The sequence below is a fragment of the Pristis pectinata genome, chromosome 30, assembly GCF_009764475.1.
Source record: "Pristis pectinata isolate sPriPec2 chromosome 30, sPriPec2.1.pri, whole genome shotgun sequence".
Classification (NCBI taxonomy): Eukaryota; Metazoa; Chordata; class Chondrichthyes; order Rhinopristiformes; family Pristidae; genus Pristis; species Pristis pectinata.
In genome coordinates, this window is record NC_067434.1 from 12,111,011 (window position 1) to 12,125,243 (window position 14,233).

Here is a 14,233-nt window from a genome sequence, read left to right on the forward strand (position 1 = left end):
TATTGCAGATGCATTCTCATAGGTTCTGAAATAATTGGAGAAAGAACTCTCCACTCTTGTACACAAATTGCTTTGCAATATAGGCCAACATACCATCTGGTTTTTTAATTACTTACAGATCCTGCTTGTTAAATTTCAGCAATTTATGCACTGGGACATCCAAATTCCTCTGAGCACAAACATCATTCAAACTCTGCATTTAAAAATATTCTGCCTTCTATACTCTTTCTACCAAAGTGATTGACCTCATCATATTTTCATACAATGTTCCATCTGCCATGTCCTTGCCATTCACTTAACATGTCTATATCATCCTGAAGCCTCTGTGTATCCTCCTCACAATTCATTCTGCCACCTCACTTTGTACCATCAGAAATCTTGTATATATTACATCTGATCTCCTCATCCAGCTCATTGATATGGATTGAACAGTATGGGTCCCAGCACCAGTTCCTGTCACATGCCACTGGTCACATCCTCATAACCCGAAAATGACCAGTTATTCCAATGTCTCTGTCCATTATCAATCCTCAATCCACACCAGTATATTACCTTGAGTACCATGCGCTCCAATTCTGCCAATTAAAACCTTAAAGAATTTCAACAGATTTGTCAATCCCTCACAGGTCTTCTTCCATGAAGACAAACACAAAATATTTATTTAATTTCCCTATCATTTCCTAGATCGTGAATATACATTCTGCTGTCTTAGCCTGTTAAGGGACCCACATTAAGATATTCTAATCATTTTTCTTCCTTCCCTGAGGTGAGCAACAGGCTAAATACAACCTCTGAACCTGTAGTATCTGAGTTGCATGCACCACTGAATGCTTCCTCAATCCCTCAGAAATCTACCTGTTAATGAATGAGTTGTCAGGGTCCACTATAGTGAACAACTGCTCCCAGCTGTGACTGTGATTCAGTGATTAACGAAACATTTAGTTAAAAAGGGACTTGGACTATCAGAAAACAGCAAAAGAATGTTTGATTTATTTTGTAGATATACAGTGTTGGCACTTTGAGAGATTTTGGAATTCCATATCAGAATGTGCCTACTTTTAAATGCATTTTTCCAGAGATAGTACATTATTGCATACAGAATATTAATCATCTCATTTGCGATTTCATCTCTGAATCAGAAAATCAGGGATTCTCATATTTTCTTATGACATAGAAAGAGGCCATTTGGCCCACAGAATCTATGCTGGCTCTTAGAATAATGTCATTGCCCCACTTATTTCCCTGTAACCTATTCTCTCTCGCATGCCCAAGTAGATTCAACACCCATTCTAGAGACTTGCAAAACTGAAGAATTTCCAGCCCACTCCAAATGCTGCACCGTAAGCAGCAGAACTGAGGGAGCCCCATACTGTTGGAGGCGCAGCGTCGAGGGATGTATCAGAGGGCCAATACTGAAGGGAGGCTGCACTGTTGGAGGTACAGTGTTCAGCAATCTACATTATTGGAGGGGTAGTACTGAGGGAGAGCTGCCCCATTAAAGGTGCCACTTTCTTATGAGGCAAACTGAGGGCCATTTATTTAATTGTGTGGATACAAAATATTTCAAAGGAACATCAAATAAATGTAGCAAAAAAGTGAGCTGCTGGAGGAACTCAGCGGGTCAGGAAGCATCTGGAGGGAAATGGACAGTTGTTGTTTCAGGTCAAGACCCTTCATTTGCTAGTCCAGAGTCATAGAGTAACGCAGCATGGAGATAGGCCCTTCAGCCCAACTTGTCCATGCCGACCAAGGTACCCACCTGAGCTAGTCCCTTTTGCCTGCATTTTGCCGGTATCCCTCTGAACCTTTCTTATCAATATACTTATCCAAATGTCTTTTAAATGCCGTTATTGTACCTGCCTCAACTACTTTCTCTGGCAGTGCATTCCATCTACGCACCACCCTCTGCATAAAGAAGTTGCCTCTCAGGTCTCTTTTAAATCTTTCCCCTCTCACCATAAACCTATGTCGTCCAGTTTTTGGTTCCCTTTCCCTGGGAAAGAAAAGCTGTGTACGTAGTCCATAGGTTTTGACCCGAAACATCGACTCTCCATTTTCCTATACTGATGTTGCCTGACCTGATGAGTTCCTTGAGCAGCTGGTTTGTTGCTCCAGGTTTCAGCATCTGAAGTCTCTTGTGTCATCAAAGCAGTGTAAAGTGTTCCCAAATCCTTGTCCATCATTCTTAACTCTGCAAACCCACAAAAAGACAAATCAGCCCAATAGGTCTTCAAAGTGGGCTTCATCTAGATATAACGTACAAAAGAGATGAGTTCACTATTGTTGATGGACGGTACTCGGAAGCCAGAACTCGTGACGTTTGTTAACTCAAAGCATCATGAAAGTTGAGAGAAGGAAACCAGCTCCCCTACTAAATCTGGTCAGCTCATGAGTTTGGCTGTTATGTGGTTATGTGGTAGACTCTTAATATCTGTGAGCAATAAATGATTTCATGCTAACATCACCCAGAACAGAAGGAAGAAAGAAGTAGAAAATAACTCTTTTAAAAAATAAACAATTACACAATAAATTATGGTTTTCAGCAGGACAATCAATAATATGGAGTAATTCTCGAGATATTTGGTTATTTTAGAAATACTTTGGATATCTGTGCCGTGATTGGAGATTTCCAACTTTTGGGCAAACCTGTAACTACCTGCTTTATTTATAACGATCTACCTCTTGTGTTTTATTTCAGGCAGTGGAAACAAACTTGGCCTCAAAGGACAGCCACTGGGTCTTTGTAAATGAGGTAAGGTCAATGCTACAGTTTTAAGCAGGCACAGTAAATGGCAGGCACGGTAGTGTAGTGGTTAGCGTAATGCTTTACAGCGCCAGCGACCCAGGTTCAAATCTGGCCGCTGTCTGTAAGGAGTTTGTACGTTCTCCCCATGTCTGCGTGGGTTTCTTCTGGGTGCTCCGGTTTCCTCCCATGTTCCAAAGACGTACGGGTTAGGAAGTTGTGGGTATGCTATGTTGGCGCCAGAAGTGTGGCGACACTTTGCGGGCTGCCCCCAGAACACTCTACACAAAGGATGTATTTCACTGTGTGCTTTGATGTATATGTGACTAATAAAGATATCTTATCTAAGTTCTAGCAACATAAGGGCTTGAAAGTCTGGGAGTTCACACACAGCTGATATGCATGTTATGGCATGTGGCAGTCTCCTCTTCAACAGAAAGAGCAGGAATTGAAATCAGTGTTTTCCCTGAGGACTTCCAATGCATTTACTGAAATTGTCTAGTGGTTAGCGACATTGGTGTTTCAAACTCATGGGTGATAGCTTACTGCACTAGGAACATGGACATTTTCACCTAATCTTTAAGTTATTTGGGACAGGGCATCGGTTGAAAAATGAATGTACACAGGAATTGGTTGCCAGTTTAGGGATACTTCATCATTTATCTAAAGCTAATAGGAACCAGAAACAAAAACAAAATTCTGTGGAAAGAATGTTTAAGGTCAAAGACCCTTGGTTGAAACATCATCTTCGTCTTAACTCTATTTTTCTTTCCACAGATGCTGCCTGATCTGCTGAGTGCTTGCAGCATTTTCAGATTTTGTTTCAGATTTCTAGCATGTGCAGTTTTTTTTCATTCCTATTCACTGAAACTTTCAAATTCCTTTGCGTCTTCACTCAGTTTGACAAAATTTGAACTATGTGGTCTGATGCCAAACACAATTAGTTATTTTTATTTATTATCAATTTAACATCTTATAAGATAGAATTTTGCAAACTGCAATCCTGAAACTCAGTCCAATGTTCTCCCCAGTATTGGAGCTGGGTCTGTGAAACGAATATTGAGGAATCCAGTATTGTTATAAGCTGCAAGCAATGCTAGTCGTGAATGTGTTCATGCATTTGGATGAAGTGCTCTTTCTGCTATTTTAATGACATTGTTATCCTATTGTTAACAAATGGACTAAAACATTCATTAAAACAGCAAACTCAGGATTTTTTTGCTGAGTTCATTAAATATTCATCACTAAAAATTCACAATGCTGTTTAAATTGTAGAGATGATGCGGTAACTGTGTTCTGTGCCTGGACCTTGTTCAATACTTCAAACTGTGCTTTGGTATTTATCACATATGCTAGTGACATCTAGTGTCATCCTATTGGTGGTGTGCCAACCTTTACATGGATGATATTACAAGACTAATTACCGGACTAATTGCAGGGTTGAGGGACTGAGAAATGCTAAGATAAGTACAAAGCAAATAATAAATAGACCAAATGGAATAATTCAATTGAAGCATTATTCTTTTTTTCAGTGGCAAAAATAATGATTCGCAATGCAATTTTATTACTCCTTTTAAGTGGTTTGATTGCAAAGAGCAGCAAATGTGCAAATGTTAAGCTATATTAACGAACACTGTCTGATTGCAGTATCTACTCATAGAAGCACATTATTTACCTCCCCCTGAATTATAAACAGTTCTACAGAAAATCACAGCTTCCAATCAGGACTGACTGTAATAATAATTTGAGGAATCAAGGACTAATACATAAGAAGAACTTTATTTTCAAACATTGATTTTTGCATTGAATATATAATTCCTTTTCTTTTTGTGTTAGTTGTGTTAGTTCACTGGTTTTATGATGGGGAGAAATGATTTAATTATCCTGACCTCTAAACAACATTGCACGGAGACTGGACGAGTCCATTGCTATGTCTAACTGCAGCGCTGTGGTGCAGCAGTTAATGCTGCTGCTACGTAGCTCCAGTGATCCGGGTTTGATCCTAACCTAGAGTGCTGTCTCTGTGGAGCTTACATATTCTTCTTGTGACCATGAGGTTTTCCTGGGTGCCTCAGTTTCCTCTCACATCCCTGAGGTATGCTGGTAGATTAATTGGCCACTATAAATTTCCCAAGTAGAGGTAGTTTGTAGGACAATTGGGTAGAGGAAAATTGGTTTATTATTGTCACATGTACCAAGGTACAGTGAAAAACTTTGTTTTGCATGCCATCCAAACAGATCATTTCATTACAGCAGTGCATTGAGGTAGTACAAGGGAAAACAATAACAGAATGCAGAATGAAGTGTTACAGTTACAGAGAAAGTGCAGTGCAGGCAGACAATAAGGTCATAACAGGTAGATTGTGTGGTTAACAGTCCATCTTATTTATCATGCATGATGTTGTTCATATTATCAATAGTCTTATAACAGCAGGATGGAAGCTGTCCTTGAGCCTGGTGATATATGCTTTCAGGCTTTTGTATCTTCTGCCCGATGGGAGGGGGGAGAAGACAGAATAACCAGGGTGAGAGGGGTCTTTAATTATTTTGGCTGCTTTACTGAGGCACCAAGAAGTATAGACAGAGTCCATGGAGGGGAGTCTGTGATGTGCTGAGCTGTGTCCACAACTCTCTGCAGTTTCTTGCTGTTGTGGACAAAGCAGTTGCCATACCAAGCTGTGATGCATCCAGATAGGATGCTTTCTATGGTGCATTGATAAAAATTGGTGAGAGTCAAAGGGGACATGCTGAATTTCTTAAGCCTCCTGAGGAAATACAGGTGCTGGTGAGCTTTCTTGGTCATGGCATCTACATGGTTGGACCAGGACACGCTATTGGTAATGTTCACTCCAAGGAACTTGAAGCTTTCAACCCTCTCGACCTTAGCACTGTTGATGTAAACAGGAGCATATGCATCACCCACTTCCTGAAGTCAATGACCAGCTCTTTTGTTTTGCTGACATCAAAGGAAAGTTTGTTGTCATGCCACCATACCACCAGGCTCTCTATCTCCTTCCCGTACTCCAACTCATCGTTATTTGAGATACGGCCCACTACGGTGGTATCATCTGCAAACTTGTAGATGGAGTTAGAGCACAATCTGGCCACACAGTCGTGAATGTATAGAGAGTAGAGTAGGGAGCTGAGGATGCAGCCTTGTGAGGCACCAGTGTTGAGAATAATCGTGGCGGAGGTGTTGCTGCCTATCCTCAGTGATTGCAGTCTGTCGGTCAGGAAGTCAAGGATCCAGTTGAAAGGGGACGTCAGGGAATGGGAGTGAGCACAATGCACTATAGGAAGGACATAATTGCACTGAAGAGGGTGCAGAGGAGATTCACCAGGATGTTAACTGAGGTGGAACATTTCAGTTATGAGGAGCAGAAGAGACTGAGGGGGTGGGGTCCTGATACAAATACACGGCATTATAAGGGGCAAAGATAGGATGGATAATAAACATTTCCCCATAATGAAGTTGTCTAAAATGAGAAGGCATAGGTTTAAGATAGAGAATAAGAAGGTTAGATAGGATCTGAGGAAAAATTGTTCCAGAGCATGGTTGCAATGCACTGCCTAAGAAGGTAGTGGAGGCAGGTATTCTTACATTTAAGTAGTATCTGGATAAGTACTTGAATCACCAAAACATAGAAGGCCAAGAACCAAGTGCTTGTAAATGGGGTTAGTGTAGACGTGTGCTTGATGGTTGGCATGAACATGGTGGATTGAAGAGTCTGCTCCTCTGTTTTGTGACTCTGTGAAGGGATTGCCTGGACAGCTGGCATAGACTCAATGGGCTGAATGGCCTCTGTCATGCGAAATTATGAAATGTGAAGTAAATTCAGGTCACCCTCCCAAAGAGGCTTGTGTCACATGCAGATTGCTTTCTCCATCTCTGCCCAATTCTTTATTCCTTCTGGTGTCTAGACCCATAATGTGCAATAACAGTGAAGATATCAGAGGCACCATTATAGCAGAAGAAATTTGTCAGCAGTTTCTGAAGTGCAAACATGCCCAGTTAAACAAAGAAATTCAGAAGTTGCTGTCACTGCTCCTGGTTCCTTTATGAGGAGTACTGTCCTGCACCCTTCTCCAGTTTAATCACCAGAAATATGTGAATTGGAGTATTTGCAAACACACACAAGGGGACATAATTTTAAGGTGATTGGATGAAGGTATAAGGGGAATTCAGGGGTAAGTTTTTTACACAGAGAGTGGTGAGTGCTTGGAATGCACTGCCTGCAGAGGTTGTGGGGGCAGATACATTAGGGACACTTAAGAGACTCTTGGATAGCCACATGAATGATAGGGAAATGGGGGGCTATATGGGAGGGAAGGGTTAGATAGATATTAGAGCAGGATAAAATGTCGGCACAACATTTTGGGCTGAAGGGCCTGTACTGTGCTGTAATGTTCTGTGTTCTATTCCAGTTGTTGAAACCCTGATAATGTGACCTAATGGGAAATGAGAAATAAGTGAGCTTTTAATGGTGTACTAAGCTGCAATTACTGATCATGAAAACTCAATTTTATATGTATGGAAAGTTATTTGGTTGGAATAATAATTTAAAAATTCAATTGGGTTTATTTTTTAAAAGCCATAACATTTTTAATTGTTTGCTTATTCAGCTTCTACAAATCCAAGTTTTAAGTTCATTCCCATTAAATCTTTAAAAAGTAAATTAGTAATTACAGCTGAGTGTCTCCTGTTTGCTACCAATGGAAATTCTTCTGTGTGACTGAGAAGTCACCAGCTTGTGACATTGCTGTAGCCTGGCACCAGAAACCCCTTTAAACTGTTGCCTGACAGCAATCACTGTCAGTCAAAGGAAGACCACCCCACAGAGATCATTAGATCTTTATGGCAGTTCTTTTAAAGGTCGGAACCAAGCTCTATCATTTGGTTGACTGTAAATTCTCGACCATTGTATCCAATTCTGGACATACTGTTCAAAAAAGTTATGAAGGATAGAGAGCAAGAATTCAGGAATAAAGGAAATCTGTTAAATGGAAAGTTGCGAGTGTAGTCCCACAGAACAGAGATGCTTTAGGAGAGGTGAAGTAGAAGTTTTAAAAAGTTTGTGGGGTTTTGATGGAATAAATAGGGAGAATCTGTCTGTACTGCCAGAAATTACCAGAGGACCCAGTTTGATGGAAAGTCAAAAGGAAAATAGAGGACTTCTTTTTATTTTGTGTGTTGTCATTATCTGAAATACACTGCCTGAAATCGTGATGGAAGCAGGTTCAATAACAGGGAGTTTCATAAAGTGCTTGAAAAGTGGAAAAGAGAGAGAGTGATGATGCCTCATTCCAACACAGGTCCAGATATGTTGGACCAAATGGTTGATTGGCCATGATTCTGTGACAGAACTAAGTTCCCACTCAGCTCAGCATCCTTTTCTGTGACCAGTCTCTTGATGTTGTCTATTCAGCATCACCTTGGTCTTCTTCAGTTTCCAGTTCTGCATGCAACATCATGAAAGATGTTCTCATTCTGCTTTGGAACTTTTGTATAAGTTTAGCTCTGAGTCATGTTCTTTCCATATTAATCATGATTCTTTCTATCTCAATGCTTCCATTGTGCCTCCCGGCCAATTATTTTTCATCAACTTTTGCCATGTTCAAGTGCTCAGATCCATCTAATAATAGGAGGACATCCCCCAGTCGGAGTCATTCTGGTATTCTCTCCTGCACCATACCTCAAGCCTCACATCAATCATCCTTATCTGGATGCCTCACAGCTGGGGATGGCAACTGCCCTGCCCAATGCCACAAGAAATTGCAGAGAGTTGCAAACATAACCCAGTCTATCATGGAAACCAGCCTCCCCTTCATTGACTCTGTCTGGACTTCCTGCTGCCTTGGCAAAGCAGTCAATATAATCAAAGACCCCACCCACCTTGGTCATTCGCTCTGCTCCCCCCCTTCCATTGGGTAGAAGTTGCAAAAGCTTGAGAACACGTACCACCAGGCTCAAGGACAGCTTCTATCCCACTGTTATAAGACTCTTGAACAGATCTCTTGTATGCTAAAGATGAACTCTGGAACTCTCAATTTACCTCATTATAACTCTTGCACTTTATTTGTCTACCTGCACTACATTTTCTTTGTAACTTTAACACTTTATTCTGCATTCTGTGTTTTTGCCCTTTAGTACTACTTTGATGTATGGAATGATCTGTTTGAGTGGCATGCCAACAAAGCTTTTCACTGTATCTCGGTACATCTGACAATATTAAACCGATTGACAATTACCAATTGTCTATTAGCACTCTCACTGGTGCATAATATTAGGAGACACCACTAATCTAGAGACCACTACCTTTGAGTTCCCACTTTTTAACTTCCTTCACAGTTCCTGAGACTCTGACTGTAGAACCGAATTCCTATCATGTTCCGATGACATTTCTGCTGATGTGCACTGCAATTTTTATCTTCATTCGTTGTTCAGGACCTGGGTGTCACTGGCAAGACCAGCACTTATTGCCTCTTCCTAATGACTTAAGATGCTTTTTAGAATCAATCAGATTGGTGGGTCTAGACTGGTAAGGATGGCAGATTTCTTCCTCTGAATGACATTAATGAACCAGACAGGTTTTGATGACAATCTGGTAGTTTTGTGGTCATTGCCAGTGCCTAGTTTAAACAAAAAATCCAGGCATTTGTATTTCTTTGCTGAGATGGTGATTTCTGATCAGAGATCTGTTAATCCAGATCTCTGCAGTACTAGTCCCGTAGTTTAACCCACACACCACCATTCTGTACATGCTCTGGGATGTGCTTTACCCTATCACCAGGAAGGCAACACTCCATATCAGGCTCGCAGGATCCCATCTGAACCCCAAACTTTGTAATCTCCTATAACAACAGCATTTCTCTGCTTTGCTGTTCTACTTTTGTGCAATCACTTGTCCATTGAAGGATAGTCTGGATTAATTACTTCAAAGTGTTGTCATTCCAAGAGTCTGCAGAGCTGGGGACAGGCTTTAAAGTGACAGGCATCCCAAAGATTTTTGTATATTCTGCATCTTCCAACTCTGGATGGTCATCCATTTACTATCCTGAATTCCCTCTGTCAGTGAGGTGGGCAACTCCTTGAATTTACAGTCAAGGATACTCTCAGCCTCCCTGATGTTCCTCAAGCTCAGAAACCCGGACCTTGATCTGAAGCAGCTGGAGACACTTCCTACATATGTGGTTCCCCTGGGACACTTTAGTTGACCTGATGTTCCTACATGGCTGAAGTATTGCAAGCAATGGGTCTCAGCTGTCCATCCACAACCTAAAATAAAATTATCTTGCCTCTTTTAGAATCTGGTTAGTTTCCTGGTTAAACCATTATATTTAATTAGTGCCTCTAGATCTTTACAGTAATTTAGCTCTCTCAAAGGAAAAACTCCAATATTCACCAGCTAATCACCCCTTATTGATCTGTTTTCCACTCTCCAATCTTGTATACTCCTTTCATCTCTTGATGCTCTGAGTTATATCCCTTGTATAACTTTTATTTTATTCATTTAATTAATTTATTTTTTGAATTGTTCGATTGTCTAATAATGGTCTAGGATCTAGTTGATAGCCTTCAGGTTCTTCACATTGTGTTTTCATTTCTACTTTCTTTTCATTGATATATTTTCAGTCTTCAATATCCAGTTTAATCTTTCAAAAATTTAAAGCCACATCTGGTTCCTTGCAAATCCCATTCCCTTTCCCTAACCCGCCTGGTTATTCACAACCTGTCAATGATGTAAAAATTGGCTATTTTATAGTGAGGAAGAAAGATTTTGATATCAGGTGGTTGTAAGTGTCTGGTCAGTTGGGTGAGAAAGTAGCAAACCGAACTTAATGTAGCCCCTTAAGTTTGCTACCTAATTAAGTAGAAAATGGAACTTAATTCAGAGTAGTATGAGGTCAAGCAATTGGGCAATTCAACAACACAAAGGAATATACAGTAAATGCAAGGACACCAAGAATGGTGGAGGGGTAAGGATCTTGGAGTCAAAGTCAAAAATCAAAGTTGAGTTTACTGTGCAATGAAAAACTTACTTGCAGCAGCATCATAGGCACATAGCATCATAAAAGCAGCATTCACAAGAAAACATAAATTAAACACAATTTTTAAAAGAAAGAACACAATTAGAACAAAAGAAGTCAATCTTAGTTCAAAATGATCAAAGTGGTCAGTCCTTAAAGTAGGAGCGTAGTTATAAAGGAGCGCAGAATGCTTTTCTTTATTGGCTGAGATACAGAATACAAGAGCAGGGAGACTATGCTAAAATTGGATCTGGTGCTTGTTAGGCTGCAGCTTATGTACTGTGTCCAGTCACAACATTATAGGAAAGATGTGATTGCACTAGAGATGGTGGACAGGAGACATATGAGGCTGTTACCATCACTGGAAAATTTTGGCAATGAGGATAGATCAGATGGGCCAGGATTGTTTTCTTTGGATCAGAAGAGACTAAGGAAGACTTAACTGAGATGTATAAAATTATGAGGCACCTCAGTATAGTAAATAGGAAGTAACTGTTTCCCAAAGCTGAGGTATCAAGAGGGGAGATGAGGAAAATGTTTTCACCCAGAAATTGTAGGGTCCTGTAACTCACTGCCTGAAAGGGAAGTGGAAGCAGAAACTCTTTAAAAAGTACCTGAATGTGTACTTGAACAACCACAATCTGCACTGTTACAGATAAAGAGCTGGAAGGTGGGTTTAGGCTGGGTAGCTCTTTCATATACTAGCAAGGACATGATGGGCTGAATGGCTGTGTTCCTGTGTTGTAAATTGTCTTTGATTCTACGATATTCATCCATGTTCCCTCCAGCTACAGGGTCAACATCTTTCCCTCGATGCCCAAATAAGTTAATCTTCTTTCTGTTAGTACATGATCTTCACCTGAATTTTTACTTAATTTCTTCTAGGTCTGTTTTAGATATTGCACTGACATTGTTATCATCAAAGTTCATAATGTTTAAACTCTCGCTATGTAAGGAGACTCCACCAAAATCAATTTGTGATGCCACATTTGTTCCTGCTTCCAGAAGTGGATAAAATTGCAATTGCTGATTTACTTCATTCTCTTAGTTCCCTAACCACTCTAACAGTTCTCAGGAACTTGTTATAATTGATTTCTATCAGACTGACAAGTTTCTCAGCAGTATTATACATCCTCAAGACATGGTCCGGACATTCTCTTGGATATGGTGTTCAATAGATTTCTCCAAAATGTGTGCTATCACACAAAGGATCTATTACATTTCAGCCTAGTCTAGTTCTACCTAACTAGGTCTTACTAAAGATTTAGTAAATACTTTTCTGGATATACTCAGCCAGCTGATGTTCCTGTAATTGCTACAATTACTCTTGTCTCCTTTTCAGAAAACAGTGCTATCGTTTTACCCAGCCTTCAGGCACTTGCTGCTCTTTGTGAGTTTTGTTAAGCTGTCATTGGATCATTTTCACTGTATATTCCTTCCCCACTTGCAAAATTCTGAGTTATGTTATTAAAACTTGGACCTTTAATCTTTCCCAAGTTAACATTTAAATTCTCTAAGGAAAGATAAAGTTTTAGAAATACTCAGCAGATCAGGCAGCAGCTGTAGTGAGGGAAGGGGAACCGAATTCCTTACCTGGAGACACACGAGACTGCAGATGCTGGAATCTGGAGTAACAAGCAATCTGCTAGTAGAACTCAGCTGTCAAACAGCATCTGTTGGGGGGGGGGGGGGGGGGAAGAAACTGTTGGCATTTCAAATCAAAAGCCTGCATCAGCCCTACAGTTTTGATTCTACCAAATCAAGTCTCCCATTGTTTGCAGGGTGTCAAAAAGGACAAAACTGCAGAGACGTTGGAGATCTGACATATAAACTGAAAATAGAGCATAGAACAGTACAGCACAGGAACAGGCCCTATGGCCCACAATGTCTATGCCAACCGTGATGCCATATTGAACTACTCCCAGCTGCCTGCACTTGATCCATATCCCTCCATTCCCTTCATGTTCATGTGTCTGAATGCTTCTGAAACGTAGCTATCATGTCTGCTTCCACCACCACCCCTGGCAGCATGTTCCAGGCACCTACCACTCCTTGTGTAAAACATTTGCCCTGCACATCTCCCTTAAACTTTCCCCCTCTCACCTTAAAGTTATGGCTTCTAGTATTTGACATTTCCACCCTGGGAAAGGAACTCTATCTACCATATCTATGCCTCCTATAATTTTATAAACTTCTAGCAGGTTTCCCCTCAGCCTCTGGTGCTCCAAAGTAAACAATCCAAGTCTGTCCAGCCTCTTGTTATAGCTAATACTCTCTAATCCAGGCAGCATCATGGTGAACCAACTCTGCATCCTCCCCAAAGCTTCCACATACTTCCTATAATGGGCCAACAGCACACAATACTCCAATTTATACAACTGCAATGTGACTTCCTGATTTGTGTACTGATCGATGAAGGCAAGCATACCATATGTCATCCTTACCACCCTATCTACTTGTCTTGCCACTGTCAGGGGGCTGTGGACTCAGACCCCAAGATCCCTCAATACTCTTAAGGCATGCCATTTGCTGTGTATGTTCCCCTTACATTTGACCTCCCGAAGTGCAACATCTCACACTTGTTCAGATTAAACTCCATCTACCAGTTACTCCACTCATATCTACAACTGACCTCCATCCTGCTATATCCTTTGACAACCTTCTTCCCTACCCACAACTCAACCATTTTTGTGTCATCTGCAAACTTATTAATCAGCCCATTTACATTTTCATCCAAGTCATTTATAAAGGCCCCAGCACTGATCCCTACAGAACACCACTGGTCACAGACCTCCACTCAGAGTAACACCCTTCCACCACTACCCTCTATCTTCTCTGGCCAACCCAATGTTCAGCAAGTCAAACAGCATCTGAGGAGAAAGAAAATGGAGTGTAGACTCTTTAAATAAACACAAATGCAACAAAGTAGCACTAATTGTTTTTGGTTGTATTGTGAGTAGTCAATGAAGGTCACAGATTGCACCAAAAATCTCCCATCTCTTCCATCAAAGTAGCCATTGTGTGACTTGTGACATGATTAGCACCCAAGCCACACCATACCAAGGTAGATTGTGCATGGATGTGTCAAGGTCACTTACCTGCTGTGTACTATTTCACTCAGAAATATTCACTTTTATTTATCTACCCCAGGTAAAACTGCATTTATGTGTGATTTGCATGTGAAAGTCGGGTTCTAACAGATCCAGTATCCGAGCTAATATGTTTATTCATCTCTACCATTTATCAACAACTTAGAGGAAACAGAAAAGAGACAGACTTGCATTTATCAGCTTTTTATCACATCTCTCCAAAAGGTTTAGAAGTGCTTCACACACAGTGAATTACTTTTAAGTGTCACAAGGGAAATGATTTATTTTTATTCATCCTGTGTTCGAGGCCTGCTTCTTCTTTCATTTTCACACCAACCTTCTTTCCAATTTCATTTGCAGTGTTTTTTTAGAT

The 14,233-nt window shown here is 40.6% G+C and overlaps 1 protein-coding gene across 1 annotated transcript in view; it reads left to right on the forward strand.

Moving 5' to 3' along the window:
* Window positions 1-14,233, forward strand: part of LOC127584632 (glutamate receptor ionotropic, delta-1-like) — a 634,847-nt gene that overhangs the window by 504,302 nt on the left and 116,312 nt on the right. Inside the window, exon 5 of the mRNA XM_052041451.1 lies at window positions 2,699-2,752. Coding sequence (XP_051897411.1) covers window positions 2,699-2,752 — 54 coding nt within the window. The remainder of the gene's footprint in view (window positions 1-2,698; window positions 2,753-14,233) is intronic.